Source organism: Arvicanthis niloticus, chromosome 14 (assembly GCF_011762505.2).
Source record: "Arvicanthis niloticus isolate mArvNil1 chromosome 14, mArvNil1.pat.X, whole genome shotgun sequence".
NCBI classification, from domain to species: domain Eukaryota; kingdom Metazoa; phylum Chordata; class Mammalia; order Rodentia; family Muridae; genus Arvicanthis; species Arvicanthis niloticus.
Window position 1 is genome coordinate 24,547,432 of NC_047671.1, and position 22,171 is coordinate 24,569,602.

Sequence of the window (22,171 nt, forward strand, 5' to 3'; positions counted from 1 at the left end):
TTTATTTATTCACTTTACATCCCATTATCAGTCCCACCCCATCCCAGTCCTCCCCTCTCACAATTTCTCCCCTCATCTCCCCATCCCCCCTCTTCTCCTCTGTAAAGGGGGAGCCCCTCCCCTTGGTATCCCCCCACACACACATACACACAGATTAGTCACTGCAGGACTAGGCTCATCCTCTCTCACTGAGGCCAGACAAGACAGTTAGGAGAACAGGATCCACAGGGGGCAACAATTCCAGGGACAGCCCCTCTCTCCTGTTGTTGGGGGACCCACAACATATGCTACATATAGGGGGGCGAGCTAGGTCCAGTCCATGTTTGCTTTTTGGTTGGTGGTTCAGTCTCTGGGAGCTCCCAGTGGTCCAGGTTAGTTGATTCTTTTGGTCTTCCTGTGGAGACCCTATCCTCTTGGGGACACTCAAATCCTTCCCCCACCTCTTCCACAAGATTCCTGAGCTCCATCTAACATTTGGCTGTGGGGCTCTGCATCTGTTTTGGTCAGCGTTGGGTGGAGCCTCTCAGAGGACAGTTATGCTAGGCTCCTGTCTGCAAGCATAACAGAGTATCATTAATAGTGTCAGGGATTGGTTCTTGCCCATGAGATGGGCCTCAATTGGGGTCAGTCATCTGTTGGCCATTCCCTCTTCTCTGCTCTTTGGGTGACTCTAGCTGAGACTCATAACAGTGGGGGTGGGGGCATATGGATCTGGAAGTGGCCAGTTTCTGTAGCTAGTCAGGACTCCCAGTGGAGGGATAAGGACAGCAGCCCACTCAAAAAACCTTCAACTTAAAAATGTGTTGCTTACAAGATTTCTTAATCCTGTCTGCATCGGAGCTACACACACACACACACACACACACACACACACACACACACAGAGGCACGCGTGCCAAAAACCCAACAAAACCCCCACCCTTTTTTCTTCTCTGGAGACAAGGAGAAAGGATCTGCACTTTGTGGTGCAGCAGCAAAACAACCAAACTGGAGAAGGGAGGCAAAAACATGAGCACGTCTAAGGACAGTTATGGAAACGTCTAGAAAGTCTTCCGCTGAGTAGTGGCTGTCGTTCCAGTTTCGATCAGGTTGGCAGAACCGACCGGAAGGTCCTCCGGCGCCGCAGACCTAGCGGGATTCAGGCGCGCTGACCCGTGGCGGCAGGAGCCGGTCTCCAAGACACTGTCCTTATCTCGGCCTGCCGCAGCTTCCAACTAGAAAGGCTCCTGGCTGGCCCCCGGCCTACAAGCCCCGCCCTCGTGGCCACGCCTCCTCCGAGGGCGGGCCTCCTTCTGGCCCCGCCCTTGTCGGCGAATGCGCTGGACGCCGGGCTCCGTGACAAGGCGCTGTGGCGCGGCTGCGGAACGTTGCCAGGTCGGCTTCCCGGGCCTTGCCGGAGCGCCGCCGCAGAGGATCCCTGGCCGTCCCGGAAATGCTTTCGGCTAGCGCCAACATGGCTGCGGCCCTGCGGGCTGCGGGCGCTCTGCTCCGCGAGCCGCGTAAGTTGGGTTGGGTTGCGTCCGCGTTAGCGAGCGTGTGGAACGTCCTCCGGGAGGCTGCGAGTTCAAGTCGCAAGGGCCAGCCGGGGAGCTCGAGCAGTATAGCTGATGTAAAGATTAACTGGAAGGACCTAACACCTGAACCGTAACGTAGGCGTCCTTGTCACTATCACTGTTAGCATCTGCCTTGCAGTTCGCTCTCTGCTGATGGCTATCACGGTGCCTACTGCTGCTCTGCCCAAGGCAATGCCACGACTTCTGGGTAGCTGGACCCACGGTGGGGAGGCCTAGACTTGATTTTTTTTATTTTTTTTATTTTTTTTTTATTTTTGCGGGATATCTGGAGAACAAATGAGACCTCAAGTGTTCTGGTACAGTTCGTGAATGTAGGGTGCGCCCACTAGGTGAGCTGGGACCCTGGGTGGAACACACTTAGTTGGCACAGAATTGAGCAAGGATACTTTGAACCAGGGTCCCAACTTATTTGCTATGAAGATTGGGATGCAGGTAAAGTATGGAGCATAGAGCCCCTCAGTTACTGATGTAAAAGACTGCCACAAACGAGCCCACTTAATGAATTTGAATGGTAACTAGACCTGACCTATTTCAAAGGAGTTTCCCAATATGTCAATTTGACACCTCCTTCCGGTGGAGAAAATCTACTCTGAACATCCACACTTTGTTGCTGGTGCCTTTGTTATAAGACTAATACAGTACAATGAAGATCAGCTCCCTAAGGACACTGGGAAACAAAGGGTATTATCTTTCAGATAGGGACAGTGCCAGTGAAGGAAGTACCGAATTAATCTTTTCCTTCACCATCCTTTCCAGTGGCAAATAAAGTCCAACAGGCCTGAGTTTGGAGGTCATGAAACAATACGAGAAGTGAAATTATTTTCCGTGTAAGTCAGAACTAAGTGAAAAGATTTAAAAAAAAAAAATAAAAACCCACAGTATATCTCAATTCCAACTGTGTTACAGGCCCTAGTGCTTTAAAACAATTTTTTTTTATTCCTTGAGGATTTCATATATGCATAAAATGTATTTTGGTCATATTCACCTCCAATTCTTTCTCCTATCTTCAAGATTCATGCCCACTCCCCACCCCATTTACTGTCTCTCTCCCCCTCTTCCCTCCTTTTCTCCTCCCCCCTCTTTTTAACTGGTAAATCCAGTTTATGCTATTCATACACCCATGGGCGTGGAGCCACCCACTAGAGAAGAGTCAATTTATGGGGGAGGGGCACACCTTTAAAAAGAGCCTGACTGCCCCTTCTCCAGAAACTATCAATTGACAGTAGCTCCTTAGACAGGTTTGGGGGCTCAGGAGCCTCTTGCCACATCATGATGGTACATTAACTGGTTTGATCTTGTGCAAGTCTTGTGCAGCAGCCACAGCTCCAATGAGGTCATGGTGCAGCTGTCTTGTCATGTCCAGTGGACGGTGTTTGGCCCTGGCTCTCCACGGTTTTCCTACTCCCTTTCCTGCCGTGTTCCCAGAGCTTTGTGTGGGCAGCCGGTACAATATGGCCATTGCAGGTGGAACTCTTTCGTTCTTTGAGGTTTAACTAGTTGCAAATTTCTGAGCTAACTCCTCATGCTCCAGTTTTTAAGGTTGCCACCTTAAAAATACCACCTTATCATAGTTTTATCATTTTGGTTGACAGGAAAAGATTAATATTAGCTAAGAGAAAATTTAAAGTAATTTCTGTAACTGAATTCTGGAAGCAAAACTGGAGAAAAACCAGTTTTATCTTCTATATTTTTATCATTTAGAATTAATAAGATGCTTCCTCCAGTGGTTATAACACACACACACACACACACACACACATACACACACACACACACAGAGTTCTGTATTTTCCTAGTCAAGAACTCTGTAGATCTATGCACATTTTTAAAACTATCTTTCATGTTTCACCTTTTATTTTACCTTACATATTTTGAAATATACAAAATTATAGTTTATTATGTATTCCATGGTTTAATTATGCTCATTACCATCTACTTAAAGTTTATTTTTGCCAGGCGGTGGTGATGCATGCCTTTAATCCCAGCACTTGGGAGGCAGAGGCAGGCGGATTTCTGAGTTCGAGGCCAGCCTGGTCTACAGAATGAATTCCAGGACAGCCAGGGCTACACAGAGAAACCCTGTCTCGAAAAAAACAAAAACAAAAACAAACAAAAAAAGTTTATTTTTATTTTAAATTATGTGTCTCTCTTTAAGTATGTGCATATGACTACAGATTCCTACAGAGGCCAGAGGGGTCAGATCCCCTTGGAGCTGGAGTACAGGTCTTTGTGGGCTGTTCAGTGTGAGTGCTAGAAACCAAAATTGGATCCTATACAAATGCATCAAGTGCTATCACCTATTGAACCAACTCTCTATCTTTGGTTTTTTTTTTTTTTTTTTTTTTTTTTTTTTTTTTTTAATGCTTAAGTGACATATACACATCCATGTCTTCTGCTTCATTTATGTGATATCTGTCAAAGTAGAATGTCATCAATATGATACATGGAGATTTTTTTTCACGATATGCTCAAAGTAAAATTTCTATTCTTTTTGAAGATTTCTTTTAAATTGTGTGTGTATGTGAGGGGGGACTCGTGCATGTGAGTGCAGTTACTCCAGGCATGGAATCTGGAACTGGGGTACAGGTGTTTGTAAGCTACCAGATATGGATGCTGGAAGCTGAACTCGGGTCCTCTGTAAGAACAGCAGATACTCTTAACCCCTGAGCTCTCCAGTCCCGATATATTTTAATTTTTAGAAGGTTTAGAAATCACATTGGTTTTTGAAAGTTCTCCTAACATGGATTTACAGTACAGTGTTGGGTGAGGAACAGTGACAGTCCTTTTCCTGTTCATTGTTACAACAACAAGATCAGAATAACTGGCCAGATCTGGGGAGTGAGCCCCCCTTACCCCTGCAGTCCCTGCTTCTGAGAAAGTGTAGGGTCTTATTTCATTTTAGTGCGTCTATGTACATTGTACAGTTTGTATGGATTTTTCTGTGACATTTTTATACAAGCATATGACACTTTGAGCCTACTCACCTCTTCTGTTATCTTCTCTGACCACCTGCTCCTCATTCCCTTCCATATCTATAATAGCCCAGTAGTTGGAGAGGGATGCTTTAGAGATGTTCTTGAGGGGGATGTTAATCCTGAGTCACAGGAGGAAGGATCCCTTATCAGTACCCAAATTTGGTCAGCCATAGATGAGAAGTTTGTAGTCAGGGGCACGGTGATAGTAAGTTTGGAAACTGTACTAGGAAGCCCTAATGTACTAGCTGGGGAGTAGTCTGGCCCTACTCGCCCTACCCCCCTCCAAAAGGAGCTGCTGCTCCTTTTGTTAGGTTCACAGAAATTTATTCATGACCATCAGTCAGGATTCTAGTATCATAGCCCAGAGAATCTGATGGAATCTCATTTGTATAGGGACTTGGAGACATTGTGCATGATTGAATACCTGGTTAGATTACATCATGTAGTTCATATTTAGACATCTGAAACAAGGGGATGTGTGTTGTTTGAGACTTCATTTGAGTGGAATTGAACTTCTTTACATTGGTCTTTTCACCCTGTCTTGATTTAGTAAGGCTTCCCCGGCATAAGCACATATAGTGGGCTCTGGTTTGGAGTGTGCATGAGGTAATTTTATTATTTATTGGTTTTGAGGCAGAGTCTGGCTTAAACCCTGGCTGGCCTCAAATTAAAGATCCCCCTGCCTCAGCTTGCTGATGCTGTAATCTCAGGCATGTACCACCACGTAAACATGTATGTACATCATAGGCATGTACATGCACATCCCAGGCACGTCCCACCATGTGAACATTTACAATCTGGATAAAAATAAATCTAGGCTAGCTGGAGATACCAGTTTCCCCTGTTTTGTTCCATTTGGGTGATTTAAAAAAGTTGGAGCAGGTGTGGTTGCTAGTCTCTAGAAGCTTCCACATGAAACTATTATATTATACTAGCCCCTGTCATGTGACAGATACTACAGAGCACTCCTCTTGTTTTGTTTTGTTTTGTTTTGTTTTTTTCCTTGAATCTTCAGCGTTTCCCGCAGTAAGGACTCATCTTGTTATGGAGTGGGAATTAAGGTTCTATGAGATTGTAGTCTGACCCAGGACACACTGCTGTGAACTTACTCAGACCTATTTGATCCAGCCTGAACTTCACCCTCATCAGGGCTCTTAGAGGAGAGTAAAGGCAGAAGATGACTGATCCCAGACTAGTTTGTAACCTGGTATAATGAGAGTGGAAAAGGAGGTGGCGTGCACATCGTGGGTTGCAGTAGCTACCACTGTCCCTTATTATTTTTCTTAGTACTAATTTATGGTTTCAGTCTAACTTTATAGTCTGTTTAAGGACCAACACTCCCTGCTACGATTCATCATGGCACAAGGATTCCTTGGTTCAGTTTTTTCCTGGCCCATCCCCTAATCTTGTGGAGCCCAGGTCAAGAGTATAGAAAGGGGCATGCGTGTCTCACATAGAATAGCAAGACCTATCCCTCAGCCTTAACCAGTAGACCTTTATAACAGCCCAGAAGCAGTCTTGAACTCTCCTAAACCCCTGTGGAGAAGAGGCCTTAAGAATGTTGACCTGCTAGCTTTCTCATCTCTCTTCCTATTACCAGCTCTTTCCTACTACCCCTTGGCTACCCTGAATGGTACATATGGATGGTCACATCTGTCCTCCAGAGGATAGGTGTGGGGGGAAGAAGCCTGTAGAGACTCTGGAATTGGTGGAGGAGCTTAGGGGAGAGGGAATTCTTGAGCTCTGCGTCTGGGGAGCTTGGTCTGTCATGTAGAGTATTGGGCTCTGGGAGCTCTCCACCTCATGGGGCTCCCATGACGATGAGAAGAGAGTGCTCCCCCTTCTCATCGTCAAAGCACAGGGCAGTTTTGAAGTTCCCATCATGGATGCTTTACCCAGAAGGCTTGAAGACAGAAATGGGATCCACACTTGGGAACTGGCCTGGTTTCTACTCTAAATGACCTCACAGTGCCCCTTGTCTCTCCTCAGAGGTTCTAGGAATGAGATCTGAGCAACCGTTGCAGCCAGGGCATAGTGAGAAGGTGTGGTTAGCTTCTAAAAAAAAAAAAAATCAAGCCACTCCAGAGAAGGGAACTTACACCCAGCCCACTGGAGAAAGAGGCCTTCAGTACATTTACCTGCCTGCAGAGATGCTGGGAAAATCACCTCTGCCGTAGCACCATTTTAGAATTTAAAGCCAGGAATTATGCCCTAAGGGCCTCTTGAGAAGAAATTACTTTCCAACTAGGTTTCATGCTATCACTTTAATTTTGTCACAGTGGTTCATGGCAACTCGAGGGCCTGTCAACCATGGAGGTACCAGTCGGGTGCTGCGGTAGCAGCCACTACAGAGAAAGTGCACCATGCCAAAACCTCGAAGCCCCAAGCTCAACCGGAAAGGAGGTAACTTTTGTCTCAAATAAGGTTTTCTTTGTTTTTCTTTTCTGTTGTGACAAACATGAGTGGGTTTGAGTAACCTAGGGGGAGAGGTATTGGAAAATCTAATGTATTTATTAGCAATGGTATTTCCTTGGTTTCCTTTTTAACATCTGTTAAGTAATAGGTTTTAAGGACTAACAAAGGACATGTAGTTACACATAGTCTTCAGTCATATGAGAGTGTGGCCTTGGTATATGTCAGTATATAAAATCAATTATGTGTATACCAGAACTTTCTGTATGAACTGAACATATTTATGCCTATAAAACAAATGCTTTGTATAAGATAAAAAGTAGTTAACCTCCCAAGAACTTCTCCAGGAGATTCTACCGTTATTACTTTTAGCTTTTAACATAATGAACATGATTAGCAATGCCATGCTATGGCTTATAGTTTATTAAGGAAACAGAGTGTACTTCTCTCCTGGAATTTTTGGATGGAGGCAGTAACCATGGCATGTGTTTTCTTCAGCAGCAGAAGCCACAGATGCCCACAGGCCCTCTCCTCTGTGATATAGAAAAGCAAGTTTTATACAGGGGAAATTGTTCAGATCTAAGAAGGGATTAGCTGAGTCATAGTGACATCATTATCTTCCTGCCAAACATGACGTCATCCTAGAGTTGTACAGAATATCGGTTACTTCTCCATTGCTGTGATAAACCACAACTTACAGGAGAGTTTATCTGGGCTTCTAGCTCCAGAGGGTTTCAAAGGCATAGCAGCTGGAGTTCCATCAGAGAGCTCCCCTCTTGAACCACAGCGGGAAGTAGGGAGAGCAAATTGGGGATGGTGCGAGTCTTTGAAACCTGGAAACCCAACCTCAGTGACTTACTTCCTCCAGCAAGGCCAGACCTCTTAAACGCATCCAAACTGTACCACCAGTTAGGGATCAAGTATTCAGATGCCCTAGATTACGGAGAACATTCTCATTCAAACCGCCATGAACAGTCATGTAAGTGAAATGTTTTCATTTTGTGATGGTTATTTTTCGTTGTATTATGGGCTTATAGATTGAAGGCTACAAAACTGAGGTTGATTTAGGATATGGAATTAGGGATAGGTCCCAAATCCCTTCCCCTCAACTCTGTCTTCCTAGAACACGGAGTTGAGGGTAAGGTCGGAAACATAAGCATCTTGAGGTGGTGGCATGCCTAGCAGGACACTGGCCTTCTGTCTCAATGGTCCCTTAAGACTTGAGTAAAGTATTAGTGTGAGCTGAAGAACTGGTTTGATGATGAGCCTGGAAGAAAAATGATTTCCTTGCTATATTTTGTAGTGACACAGGTCAATAATAAAAATGACCTTTTATTATATTAATTGGTAAAAGTAAATAAAATTAGGTTCTATTAAGTGACTATATAATATTATAAAAAATAGAAAACTTGGGTGGAAAGAAAGGATTTAAAAGTCATAGTAATCTTACCATCTAGTATTTTATTATGCAGTTATATATCCTTCCTAACATGCAAACAATGGAATATGTGTTATTTTATAATTATCTACTGTCACCATGGATCTACACATACTTTCTATGTTGTTTTAGTTATTTTTCTTGTTGCAGTGATATACTTTATAAAGTTAACATAAAGAAAGTTTTCTTCTTGCTCACAGTTTAAGGGTACAGTCCATCGTGGTTGCAGAGTGTGAGGTGGCTGGTCACAGTTTATGTGTGCACGCAGGAAGAGTGTGAGGTGGCTGGTCACAGTGTGCACGCAGGAAGAGTGTGAGGCGGCTGGTCACAGTGTGCACACAGGAAGAGTGTGAGGCGGCTGGTCACAGTGTGCACGCAGGAAGAGAGAGGCGGCTGGTCACAGTTTACGTGTGCATGCAGGAAGAGTGTGAGGCGGCTGGTCACAGTGTACACGCAGGAAGAGTGTAAGGCGGCTGGTCACAGTGTGCACGCAGGCAGCAGAGAGAGGAATGCTGGTGCTTAGCTCCCCTCCTCTCTTCATTCATCCCCGGCTGCATGGAATGACTGCCCATGGTCACGTTACATCTTCCCGCCCCACTTAACTCAGCCTAAAAGTCCCCTTGCAGGCACACTAAAGGCTTATCTCCTAGGTGGCTCTATCTACTGTCAAGTTGACAGTCAGTCTTAACCATCTCTAGTAGTTTAAGAGTATTTTCAGTAAGTCACAGTTTATCTAGGCCCACATTCCAGGCATTGGTTACATCTAGTTTTGAGTTTTTGAGATGCTAAAGTAAGGAGTGTGCTTGGGGACCATTCTGATGCCAAGGGTCTGGAAGACCCCGTGTTGTTTAGTGCTTGGCTTGAGCTAAACTACAGTGCTAGACCAGCTGCTGAACTAGTCCACAGGCTTTCAGAGGGGATGTGGTTGTTTATTTATTTATTAGATTTTATAGGCCACACCGTCCCTTTTGTTGCTCTTTACCTTTGATGGGACAATGTCAAAGCAGCCTTAGATAAACAAACACAAGGGTGGGCCTTTGTTCTAACTCCATGTGCTCACTCTCTCTGTCTGTCTCTGTGTGTGTGTCTCTCTGTGTGTGAGGCTGGGGGCCGTGAGCGTGCACATGTGTAAATCTGGTGTGGATTCGGTTGTTTCTATTCTAGAAATAGCATAGCTCCTTGGGTCACTGATGTGCTGTGGTTTAGAACTGGGACTTTACTGCTCTTCATCGGTGCTGTCTAGATACCGTAGAATGAAATGACTGTTTGCTAACGGAAGAGCTTTGCTTCCTATTATGCACATTTCATGGTTCAAAGGAAAAGCTTTGTGCTTTCAAAGCCCCAGAATATAACAAATGCAAAGCATTTAAACTTCCCGAAGTAAGTTTTAAAATACAAGTTGCTGTGCATACTTTTATGTCCAAACAAAGAGAGCCATAGCCAGGCAGACCTTGGTCTCAGGTGTGGTTTGTCTGGAGGAAAAAGGAGACAGAGACCCTTGATTAAAGCTTTGCACTTCATACTCCAAAACAGAGCGGAGTCACACTAATGCAGCACTCACCATGCACAACACAGTTTTGAATTAAGTGTTCCATGAGTTGGGGCGTCTTCAAATCATATGCACCTCTTTCATGTTTAAAATCAACACGGGTTTGCAAAACGTGAGCAGGGCAGAGCAACATCTGCTTTAAAGCCACTCTTGTTCTGAGCTCAGGTGTTATGGATGGAAAGCACAGTTCTAAATCCCGTTTGCACTTTGATACCCTCTGTGGCTTAGGTAAGTCTTTCAGCCTGGGCTTTCTTAACCAGTAAGCCGTTAACTGGCAGCAATCCATAGGAAAAGGCACTTAATTTATTAGGAGTCACAGATTTCGACAGTGAAAAGACAAGAACTCAGGGGAAAGATGGATGGTCTCAGTAGGAAGATTAGGGAGACTGTAGTCTCATCAGGTGATGATGCATCTGGCATGTTTAGGAGCAAGAAAACTCAACAGCCCTGTCTAGCTGTAGCCATTTTTGTGTGAAAAAAAGTTTTGTAGGGGCTAGGGAGATGGTTCTGGGTTAAAGGTCTGCTGATCGGTGTAGGCTGAGGTCCGTCTACCCACATAAAATTTGGGCACAGTGTGTCATAATCCCAAGCGTGGGGAGTTGGGCAGGGTCAGGACGATCCTAGGGGTTCACTATTCAGCCAGTTTAGTTGAATTGGTAAGCTCCAGGTCAGTGAGAGACCTTAAAAATAAAGTAGAAAACAATAAAGGAAGACAGCAGACATTAAGCCCCTGGCATCTGCGTGTGCCCTGATGGATATGTGTGCCCTCCATACATGTGCACGTACACAGGTGCCACATATCCACACACAAAGTTTTGTAATATCTTAAGTGTAATTGCTTGGTATAACCCTCTTAGTGAAAAGAGGATTAGACCTTCTTTCTCTAAGGCCTGGAGACAGTTTTGCTTGTCACAGCTGAGGTGAGAAAGTATCCTGGTTTCCTTTCTATTGCTATAACAAAGCGTCAGCCAAAACCAACTTGGGGAGGAAAGGGTTTATGTGGTTTGCAGGCTACAGACAGGCATGGAGGGAAGCCAAGGCAGGAACTGAGGCAGAGAGCACAGAGGAATGATGCTTACTGGCCTCCTCCCCAGGGTTTGCTCACCTTGCTTATGCAACCTGGGACCACCTGCACACTGGTTTCACTACGGCACATCAACTCAAGAAAATGTCTGACTGACATGTGCATAGACCGCTGTGAGGGAGGCAAGTTTCCTTCTAAGCTTCCCTCTTCCCGGGTGACTCTGGTTTGTTTTCAAGTTGACAGAAATTAACCAAATCATGTTAGCACGTAAGTGTACTCTTACATGGTATGTAATACTGCCAGCCAGAATGTGGGGGCTAAGGATGCTACTAAACACCCATAGGAGAGCCTCTGCAGCGAAGGGAAAGCAGGCAGAGTAGTAAGGGACTATTTAGCTTAGGAATAATTTCCTCTATGAGCGAAGGGGCAGGATCAGATGAAAGAGCAGGCAATAGACTGAGGTGTTCAACACTACTCTGTGTAGCAGAACTCATTCTGTGGTGGATTATGTTGAGTATGTGCTTAACACACTGAGTTCTCCAAATAATGTTGAGGGTAAAATGTTGGACTTTAACTTTAGCATACAAAGCAACTCTAACCTTTGGAAAGCCAGACCTGTGTACTTACGAAGCACTTAAAGGTCCTTTGGCCTCTGAACAGTTTCTGATTTCTAAAACTGTCTGTCTGTAAAGAATTGGATCTTTGTTCAAGACTGACAGGAAGACAGAGAAATTGAGTTCAGTTAATGCCAGCATAGGGCTGGACCTAGAGATGGGTTTGAGTTGGGTCAATGAGGAGGTGGAGGCCCTCTGTATCTCTGAGGAGACAGCCCTGAGATGGCAGCACAGGCCTGTGGGTTCTTATCAGCTGAAGTCATTTCTGCCCTGAAGCAAATGAAGTGTGGCAATGAACTGTTTTATCTTGTGTAGGAAGCCCAAAACTGGCATATTAATGTTAAACATGGGAGGCCCCGAAACCCTTGGAGAAGTTCAAGACTTCCTTCAGAGGCTCTTCCTGGACCGAGACCTCATGACACTTCCCATTCAAAAGTAAGATATGCTGTGTGTGTGGTGTATTTGTCATCTGTGCAGCTCTGGCGGTGGCCACGTGGTCATGGCATCGCTTTTGTTTTCAGTAGGGAAGCAGAGCCCCACAGCAGGAGAACTCATGCATATAACTAGAATTCAAATAATATATTTACACTAAAAAGCAAATGTCCCTTTCACCTCGAATCCCAGCACCCGTTAATCACAAGTAAGTCCTGCTCTATTTGAAACAATGAGAAGCATGTATATACCTGTCTGCATTCTCCCCGCTTCTTTATACACATGTGAATACCTGCCTGCCTATGCATCACTTCTGTGTTTTTTGTTAAAGTATTTGTTTTATAACAGATTATATAGATCTGTCAGATTTTCTTGTGACTGTTTTGATTATCTCCTTATTTAGCTTGCACCTCACTGGTAGACAGTTGTTTCCAGTGTGGCTGTAGACCGCGTTTTTGTACCTCACTGCCCACATATGCAGCCTTACAGGATTAACATTCATTTTGTTAAATTAATAGCAAGCTGACCAGCCAGCCTAGCTCAATTAATGAGTTCCAGGGAGAAGCCCTGGCTTTTTTGGCCTTTTTTTTTTTTTTTTTTTTTTTTTTTTTTTTTTTTGTGATTGTGCAGAGAAAAATGCTCAAGGTTTTTTTCTGGTCTCTATAGACACACAAGTAAGCACACACCCAAATACACAGGTGCCTCCCTACACACATAGACATAATTTGTTTTTGTTTTTTGTGTATTGTTTGTTTCTCTCTCTCTCTCTCTCTCTCTCTCTCTCTCTCTCATTGTTTTTTGTTTTTCAAGACAAAGTTTCTTTGTGTAGCTTTGGCAGTCCTAGAACTCCCTCTATAGACCAGGCTGGCCTAGAACTTACAGAGAGCCACCTGCCTCTGCCTCCTGAGTGCTGGGATTAAAGGCATGCACCATCACGGCCCAGCCCCAGACATCTGTATTAAGAGCAGTGTCTGACACTGAGAGTGTAGCCGTGGTAAAGAATAGGTTCTTCTGAAAGTGATTTCAGCTTCAGAGTTGTAGGTTTGTTTTGGTTTTTTGGCTTGTTAGTCAGGTCACATGAATCTCTTTCCTTTGTCCTAATTCTCTTGTCTTAATTATTAACTCAGTTGCCAGACAGGATCTGTATTGTCCACTTTGCTTACTGTTTGGTGATGTGCCAGAATGTTCCTGATGCTGGTGAGCTGACTTGGTGTCCAGGAAGGCAGAATGTGTGGTGTTTGCACCTTTGTGGAGTTCTTCCAAATCATCCCAACTGTAGTGTCACCGTTGCCTCTGTCTTGGGTTAAATAGAGCAAATGACAGGTTACAGTGTTCTAAAGGCGCTTTGAGAGTTAGGAAGGCAGTCTTTGGTACGATTATAGATAAACTTGCCTTGGCCTTAGCCCAGACTGTGCTTGGATGTTCATATAAAGAAATACATTGCTTTGTGCAATAGGAACTTTTTTTTTTTTTTGCTTTTTGTTTGTTGTTGTTTTTAGATTTTATTTTAAGTCTGGTGGTAGTATCTTACACTTTTTAAAAATCCCAGTAGGAGGATCTCTGTGAGTTTGAGACTAACATGGTCTACAGAACAAGTTCCAGGAACTTCTACACAGAGAAACCAACCCTGTCTCAAAAAAAGGTTTTCTTGTAAGTTGTGGGTGCACACGTGTAGATACAGGAGCTGAGGAGTCTAGAGGAGAGTGTCAGATCCCTTGGAATGGAAGATGCAGGTGACTGTGAGCTGCCCAACATGGGTGCTGTGAGCGGAGCTAGAGTCCTCTGCCAGAACAGCACATGCTCTCAACTGCTAAGCCATCTTTCCAGTCCCAAAGTGAGGTTTTGATGCCCAAGAATTTTGATATTTTAATCACTGAGGCTTCTGTTCTATATAGTGTTTTCTAATCTCTTAACTCCAGTTCTGTCACTGTTGAGAGATTGTTTTTGTAATGTACAATAGCAGTTATACTTGTTTTAGAAAAGGAAATATGGTAAGGGCTACTTATTATTTTCTAGAGAACTTTCTTAATATTCTACTCAATATTTATAGGTGCATCAGAAACTCTTGGCTGAAACTTAAGCTTTATATTGCTCCACCAAAACCTGTTTTGTAACCCCAAGGGATAAATTTCTTTTTACATTTTATTTCTTTAGTGTGTGTGTATGCATATCATGGAGGGAGTCACGTGGTAGAAAGAGAGAACCAACTCAGCTCATGCAAATTGTCCTTTGTCCACCACATTTGTATCAGAGTGTATATACACATGTGCATGGGCACACACCTGTGTGCCCATACACACACGCATGCACACACACACACTAAATAGTAAGGGTAACAAAATGTCTCAAAAGAGGCCTGTGAAAGTTAGGCTTGGTGAAGCAAGAGGCTGAGGAAATAGTCCCCAGGGCCAGCCTGAGCAGCATTGTAGTTCAAGGGCAGTCCAAGTAACATGGTGAGATTCTGTCTCAAAATTAAAAACAAATGATACCAGTCCTGGAACTTCAGCTCAGTGGCAAGGTCCTTGACTAGCACTATGAGGGCCCAGATTCAGGCTCTGGTGTCACAGAACCAAACACCACCAACAAAACCAGTGTATGTTTCCTGTGCTTTCTCCCCTGATTCTCGTTAGGTGCAGATTCAGCTTGTAGGATGGTAGCTAGCAGCATCCTGGTCAGGGGTGTGAGGTATCCAGAGTGTGCAGGATAGAGCGAATGCTTGTGGAGTGCAGGAGTGAGCTGTCAGATCATGCTGAATTGTCAGGGGCCTCACGGCCACATTCCTAACCACTTGTCTTGTTTGACTCTCCTTAAGAAGTTTTACTCATCTCTTCTTTAGTGAGTAGAAAATGTATCTGAAATTGCAAAAGTGGAATAAAATCCACTCACTTACATGTCTAATGATTTAGTAAGCTGGCACCATTCATCGCTAAACGCCGAACCCCCAAAATTCAAGAGCAGTATCGCAGAATCGGAGGTGGATCCCCCATCAAGATGTGGACTTCCAAACAAGGAGAAGGCATGGTGAAGCTGCTGGATGAGCTGTCCCCTGACACAGGTGTGCTGTTCTCGGTAATGCAGTGCTAGGCTCGTTAACGTAGAATTCAGAGTCATTTGGGAGGGCGGGGGGGGGGGGAACTCCTGTAATTCCAGAACTCAAGAGGCAAAGGCAAGAAGATTCTCTGCACCAGCTGTGTGTGTGTGTGTGTGTGTGTGTGTGTGTGTGTGTAAGAGAGAGGGAGAGAGAATGTGTGTATGTGTGTATGTAAGAGAGGATGTGAGAGTGTGTGTGCATAAGAGACAGTATGTATGTGTGTGTGTAAGAAGATGAGACAATGTGTGTATGTGTAAGAGAGAGGGAGAATGTGTGTGTGTAAGAGAGGATGAGAGGATGTGTATATGTAAGAGAGAGGGAGAGAGAATGTGTGTGTACGTGTAAGACAGGATGAAAGGATGTGTGAATGTTTGTATAAGAGAGTGTGTGTAAGAGAGGGAGAGAGAATATGTGAGTGTGTGTGTATGTGTGTAAAAGAGAGAATGTGTGTGTAAGAGAGGGAGAGAATGTGTGTGTAAGAGAGGGAGAGAGAATGTGTGTGTATGTAAGAGAGGATGAGAGAATATGTGAGTATGGGTGGAGTAGTGTGTGAGAGTACGTGTGTGTGACTGTTATGTATGCATTGCATGTTTGCAGCAGTGGGAGCACATGTGTGTGGAGTGCATACTTGTGTGGATGGGTGTGGGTGCATGTGGAGGCCCAAAGTTAATGTTGGGTGTCTTCCTCCATTCCTCCACTTCATACACTGAGGCCAGTCTTTCAGTGTAACTCGGAGCTCACCAGTCTATTCAGTCTACGCTAGCCAGCTTGCCTTGGGATCTCATACCTCCGCGTTCTGTGTGCTGGGATTACAGGTGGCCACTCACCTGCCCAGCTTTTATGTGTTACAGGATCTGAATTCGAGGGATCACATGTGTACTGCAAGCACTTTATCCACTGATCCCTGTTCTTGGTCCTGGTACTAGCGACTATTGATTTGTGAGTTTCTGTAATACATAATTCATGGCCACCTGACTGAGTTCTCAAGGCATTATCCTCTGACTGTAGAACTTTCAAAAATGACTTCCAGTGTTACAAGTAAACAAACTGAAATGTCAGAAAGTATTTCAAAAGGAAGTTTAAAGTTAAGTTGAACTAGATTGTAAAGAAGAAGCAGTGTTCCACGCACAGAAGGTAAGACTATCGCTGTGGCCTTTTCTTCTAGTTGGATGGTAGTTAGATGAGTATTTAGAGAAGTAGCTAGCTCAGGTAACTGGGCAGCCTTCAGTCAAGCTTTCAGCCAATAGCACCTCCACTGTGAGGCAGCGAGTTGCTACACTGGCCTGGCTTTAACGGCACACATACATCTGGTAACCTGTGATAACCTCTACATAGACTGAGACATTAAATGCAAGAGTGAGCTACAGATGCTACATTTATCCCCATCCAAGGCACACTTGACCGTAGGACACGGCTCCATATAATACCAAAGCAAGAGCTACTATGTGTGTCCTGGTTTGCTTTCTGTCACTGTGATACTGTCCTGACCTGAAGCAACTTAGGGAAAAAGAAGTTCATTTCATTTTACATTTCAGTGTAACAATTCATCACTGAGGGAAGCTAGGGGAAAAATCCAGGCAGGAACTAAATCAGAGACCATGGAGGACCACTGCTTCTTTGCTGGTTCCTCGTGGCTATCTCAGCCTGCTTTCTTATACCATCCAGGACCTCATGCCCAGGCGTGGCACTGCCGATAATGAGCTTGCCTTCTCCCATATCAACCATCAGTCAAGAAGATGCCCCACAGACATTCCCACAAACCAATCTGATGTAGCAATTCCTTAAGTGGTGGTCCCTCTTGTCCAGTGACTCTAGTTTGTGTCAACCTGACAAAGCCAACCAACATGATGAGAAATGTTAAAACTGAAAAAAGTTCCAGTTAGGGCATATATTCATTGTAAATGCATTCTACAGCTTTGGATTCAGGACAAGAGCTGATGATCCTAGGACCCTCAAAAAGAACAGCCTGTTAGGCAGCACTCTGAGAAAGTATCACTGAACATCAGCTTGAAATGTTTCAGCAAGAATGCCAGTCCCATTGCACCAAGGCACCCAGTTCTCTCCTCCCTCGGCAGACCATCTCACTTAGCTGCACTTCTGACAGTCAGGTTTGCAGCTTGACATTTCTGTGGCTCAAGGGCCTTTCATGCACAATTCCTCTACACAGGCCACAATGCATCTCATTAAATATGGCAGAAAAACTTAGCTGTCTCTACCCACCCCTGCTTGGTAGAGAACAAACTCTGATTGTTGCCAGTTTATCATGGTAGTGAATTTGATGTGCGGGTTTTTTTTTTTTTTTAATGGAAAGAAGTGTTAAGAAGGTGCCAGTGTTTTTGGTTTATATGTTACTATAGCATCCCCCCCCCCCCATGAAGAGCTCTATCAGATGTCAGATTTGAGAAAGAAAAGCCAAGAGTGGTGGCCTACCCCTATAATCCCAGAATTTGGGAGCTAAGGCAGGCAAATCTCTGCAAGTTCAAGACCAGCCTGGTCTACTTAGTGAATTCCAGGAAATCTAGGACTACATAGAGACCTTGTCTCAAAACAAACAAACAAACAAACAAACAAACAAAACAAAACAAAGAACAACAAACCAGGCAGGACTGCCTCCTTCCCACCTTTTCACCTTTTTTTCTGGTCATTATGAGGAAGCTGTTGCATGTGCAGACTTTCTGTGGCTTCAGGCTCCCAGGTTGGCCAAACAGAGTCCCAGGGCACCTTCCCACCTTCTGTCAAAAGTGGTTTCCCACTTACTCTCTGGTCATTTTATTGTAAGGCCATGTAATGCAAAGCCAGGAATTTACACGTGGGCACGTCCTCTGCTGTGTAAGCCATCAAAGGATCATAGTACTCATTTTGTACTTGAAGTTGCTGGGAAGGTGGCTGTTTAATCTAGTGATTGAGCATTCTGTCTCTAGAGATTCATTTTTAGAATATGCAGGACTCACTGCAACTTTGGGGCTCAGCTCAGTGGCTTGCCTGACAAGTCATTAAGTCACCCAATGTGGCATAAAATTGTCTTTTCTCCTCTGTTTGGTCTGTCCATTTGCCTGTATATTTACCTACGCTTCTGCCCATTGATTCCTATACCTCTGTCATCCATCCATCCATCCATCCATCCATCCATCCATCCATCCTCCAGGTCTGTGTGTGCACTGGGCATGTGTCAGCTACATGCAGGAAGAATATGAGCACATTGCATTTACCCTCCACGGAGCCTGCTTGCCTGACCACAGTCACTCAGGCAGCAGAGTCGCCTCCCTTGGGAGCTACTTTTTGTTTCTCTGGACCTTGAAGGCTCTCCTTGGGTTCCTAGCCCTTAGTGGCCTAGGTACTCATGACCCTTTGGCAAGTCACTGTCCCCTTGGGTGACACTACTTCTGGGGAGTCATGAACAAGCATCTTCTCCCCCAGATAGGAAACAGATGATAGATCAAAACAAGGATAAGCTGATGAACCATCGAGTTTTATTGAGCTTATTTACAGGAATTCGGTAAGAGTTACTTACAGGAACAGTATTGCCTCAGACACAGCTGCATCACCAAAGCCCACCACAGCATGGGTGACAACTCACTGCAGTTGGGAACCTGGAGCCCACTGCACAGCCAGCAGGCGTCTCCACAGGCTGGACATCTTTTGCAGTTGGCCTGAGCCTCTAGCAGGCAGCTCAGCCATGTCTGCTGCTCCCTGCTTCCTCCAGGCCACAGGGCTTATCTGAAAGCCATGCTCAGAAGGCTTTTTCGTTTTCTTTCTTTGCTCATTCTATACTCTGTACTGGCCTTGAATGTGCTCCGGATCACACTGACTTCGGACTCAGTTGTCCTGCCTGAGGCACCCGTGTACTGATATCAGAGTCCTGTTCTACAAAGCCCCAGCAGCCCTCTTTGTTTGGTCTTTGTTTTGAGATATGTTCTAGATATGTAACTCAGGCTGGCCTTGAACTTGCCTTGTAGCCCCAGCTGGCCTTAACTTGGCCATCTGTTCTTGCTTCTAGAGTGTTGGAGGTTACAGACATATGCCACTTTGCTCAATAAAGACAGTACATATCAAGAATGAGTACTAAATTTAAAAAAAAAAAAAAAAAGAAACGAAATCTCACTATGTAGCCCTGGCTGGCATGGAACTCACTATATAGAGCAGGTTGGCCTCACATTCACAGAGATCCTTCTCCTGAGGCTGGGATTAAAAGCTGTGCCACCATGCCCAGCTAGGCATACTAGTTTTAGGGTTCTTCTCCCCTCGCTTTTCTTCAGTCTCTTTATGCCTGATGAGAACAGAGAATTAACGAAAGCTTGCATTTTAAAGATGGCTGTGTTAACAAAAGGTAGGCAGGTAAGGACTGCCGATTTCAGAGAATGACCAAGTGTCCCTGTACCTGCTAAATGATAGACAAGATGCCAGGAAGATCCTAACTTGCTCACCATATCAGCATTGTAGAAAATTAGGTTAGTCGTTTATTGTCCTGGCCATTACACTATGTTTGGTGACTCTGAGGAATCTATATAAAGATTAATCCCTTCTCCTTTCTGCCTGTGCTTTCTAATAGCACCTCACAAATACTATATTGGATTCCGGTACGTCCATCCCTTGACAGAAGAGGCAATTGAAGAGATGGAGAGAGATGGGCTAGAAAGGGCCATTGCTTTCACACAGTATCCACAGTATAGCTGCTCCACCACAGGTAAGGACGCCTCCAAGGTGGCTGTACCCCTGGCAGAGTTAGCCCAGGAGTCTGAGTGCTGATGGGATTTGCAATTTGAATGGCAAATCTGGCCTGTCTTCTGTACACATAAGAGGCCAGGCCAGTTGCTTTGAAACTGCATGCTTCGTGGGCTTCTGGAATTATCGACCAGTCAGCTGAGAACTACAAACAGTGGGTGGCAGCTGTGTGTGGTTACTACGTTAATAGTTAACAGATCACTTTCTAGGTTTTATCATAAATTTATTTTTATGCCTACCCTGAAGTTTTATTAAGGGAGTAAAGGGAATGGCTGTTTCTATTTTGAATGCAGAATGGTCCGTGTGATATGGAAAATGCTGCTATTTTTATTTTTGTATCTGTCTCTCCTTCACTTATGGGTTAGTTACTGGTTAACTTAAAAACCCATCCTAGCCAGGTGTGGTGGCTCACACCTCTAACCCCAGGCAGAGGCAGGCTGATTTCTGTAAGTTTGAGACCAGCCTGATCAACACAGTGAGTTCGAGGACAGCCAAGGCTGCATAGTAAGACCCCTTCTTAAAAACCAATAAGCTCAACAACAAACAAAACCAGCAACAACAACAAAAGCAATGTGAGGCCTTGAATTAACATCCTGCAGACTTCTGTGTTCTTGGTTTTGGAATGCATTACTCCTTGCTGTCCTCGCACATTTGACTAAGGATAAAAAAGAAGCTTGGGAAACTGTATTCATGTTTGTTTTTTGCTTTTTGAGCTGGGGTCTCACTGTGTAGACTATGCTGGCCTCGAACTCACAGAGATCCACCCGCCTTTGCCTTCTGAGTGCTGAGATCAAAGGCATGTGCCACCACTTCCGGTTATTCTTAATTATAGGTAAAGCTTCTGTTGTTAGCCACAAATATAATTGTGTTTTCTCAAGGATTTAGGTCAGTGCATTTGTATTCCCAGTTTCTTTGAATATTAATGTTATTATATCTATAAGGAGAAGTAAAGATCTATAGAGGAAGCATTCCAAGTGTTGTGTGCCTTAAATACTGAGGCGTACAGATGTGTGTGTGTGTGTGTGTGTGTGTGTGTGTGTGTGTGTGGAGAGAGAGAGAGAGAGAGAGAGAGAGAGAGAGAGAGAGAGAGAGAGAGAGAACACCGTCTGTTAAAATGTGCCCTGTCTTTCACGTGCATCCAGAAGTTTGAATTGTGATTTACTTTGGAAATCTATGATTGTAAAGTAACTGGTAATATAGTATTGGAGAATGAGTCAGATCTTAGTATTTTCAAGGTTTATTTTATCTTGCTTCGCAAAATGTCTCTTAATGTGCAGATGTCTGCTTTCAAAAGTATGCAAGTTAAAAGTGGTTATTTGTGTGGCAACAGACGCATGCCTTAGCTCACCGGTGGTTCTTCCTGTGTGGTCAGAGCTCAGGGCGCACTGCTCTCCTCTAGGACATCATGTGTAAGTCCGAGCAGCGGGACTTCTGGGCTATGGACGTTCTGTGAACCACATTTCTTCTTTGAGGCCAGTGGTCTCCTTTGCCACTTTGTCTTTTAAATAGGCTCTGTGTATTTCTCATAGCGTCTTCCTCATTTAGGTTTCCTCTTCTTAACTACTTCTGTAATATGTTGACTATTGTCCACTGACACATGGGAGCTACCAGAAGCCCTTCTGTCCATCTGAAAACCACGCCCATGTGTGCAGTGAGATCTGCTATGTGAGGATGATGGGATGCTTTGATTTCTAGTGGGGATTATTTTTGACCCCCAAGCTTGGATTTTCTTATTTCATTACATCCCACTCATTGAAATTGAACCCATTGATCATATATATATATATATATATATATATATATATATATATATATGCATACATATATGCATATATATGTATATATGTATGTATGTATATATATGTGTGTGTGTACACATACATATATATATACAAGTTGAATCTTAGCCTGACCAAACTGTTTGAGCTAATAATCTGTGTCCCAAGTCAGCTTTTTAAACTGGCAACTTAACTGTGATTCCTATGGCAAGAAACCCAAGAAACTGGTAATGGGCAGCACAGACATGTTGGAACTTGATTTGTGGAGGACTGAGTAAGAGGGCCCTGTCAGGATTGGGTTCATAGGTCTTAGGATTGACCCCAGTGCCAGCTTCCCCGGGCCAGGGAAAAGCTACAGCTTTATTCTGCCGACCCACTTCTGGACTTTGGGTTTTCACCTTTCATTTAGGAACACAGCTTTTGTTAGGTTACTTGTTAGAGTATAGTGTTTGCTTACTTTATTCCAGGGAATGATACATTTTGTAAAAGTTGATTAAATACAGGGCCTTTAGATCTCTCAATAGGCCGCTTGTCTTGTGATGACATCTTTAGAAAGACTGGT

General features: G+C 44.3%; 1 protein-coding gene across 1 annotated transcript in view; it reads left to right on the plus strand.

Annotated features, from left to right (window-relative positions):
* Positions 1-1,300: 1,300 nt before the first annotated feature.
* Fech (ferrochelatase) overlaps positions 1,301-22,171 on the plus strand; it is a 32,097-nt gene continuing 11,226 nt past the window's right edge. Inside the window, exons 1-5 of the mRNA XM_034518364.2 lie at positions 1,301-1,499; positions 6,829-6,952; positions 11,902-12,021; positions 14,925-15,073; positions 19,659-19,793. Coding sequence (XP_034374255.1) covers positions 1,433-1,499; positions 6,829-6,952; positions 11,902-12,021; positions 14,925-15,073; positions 19,659-19,793 — 595 coding nt within the window. The 5' untranslated portion in view covers positions 1,301-1,432. The remainder of the gene's footprint in view (positions 1,500-6,828; positions 6,953-11,901; positions 12,022-14,924; positions 15,074-19,658; positions 19,794-22,171) is intronic.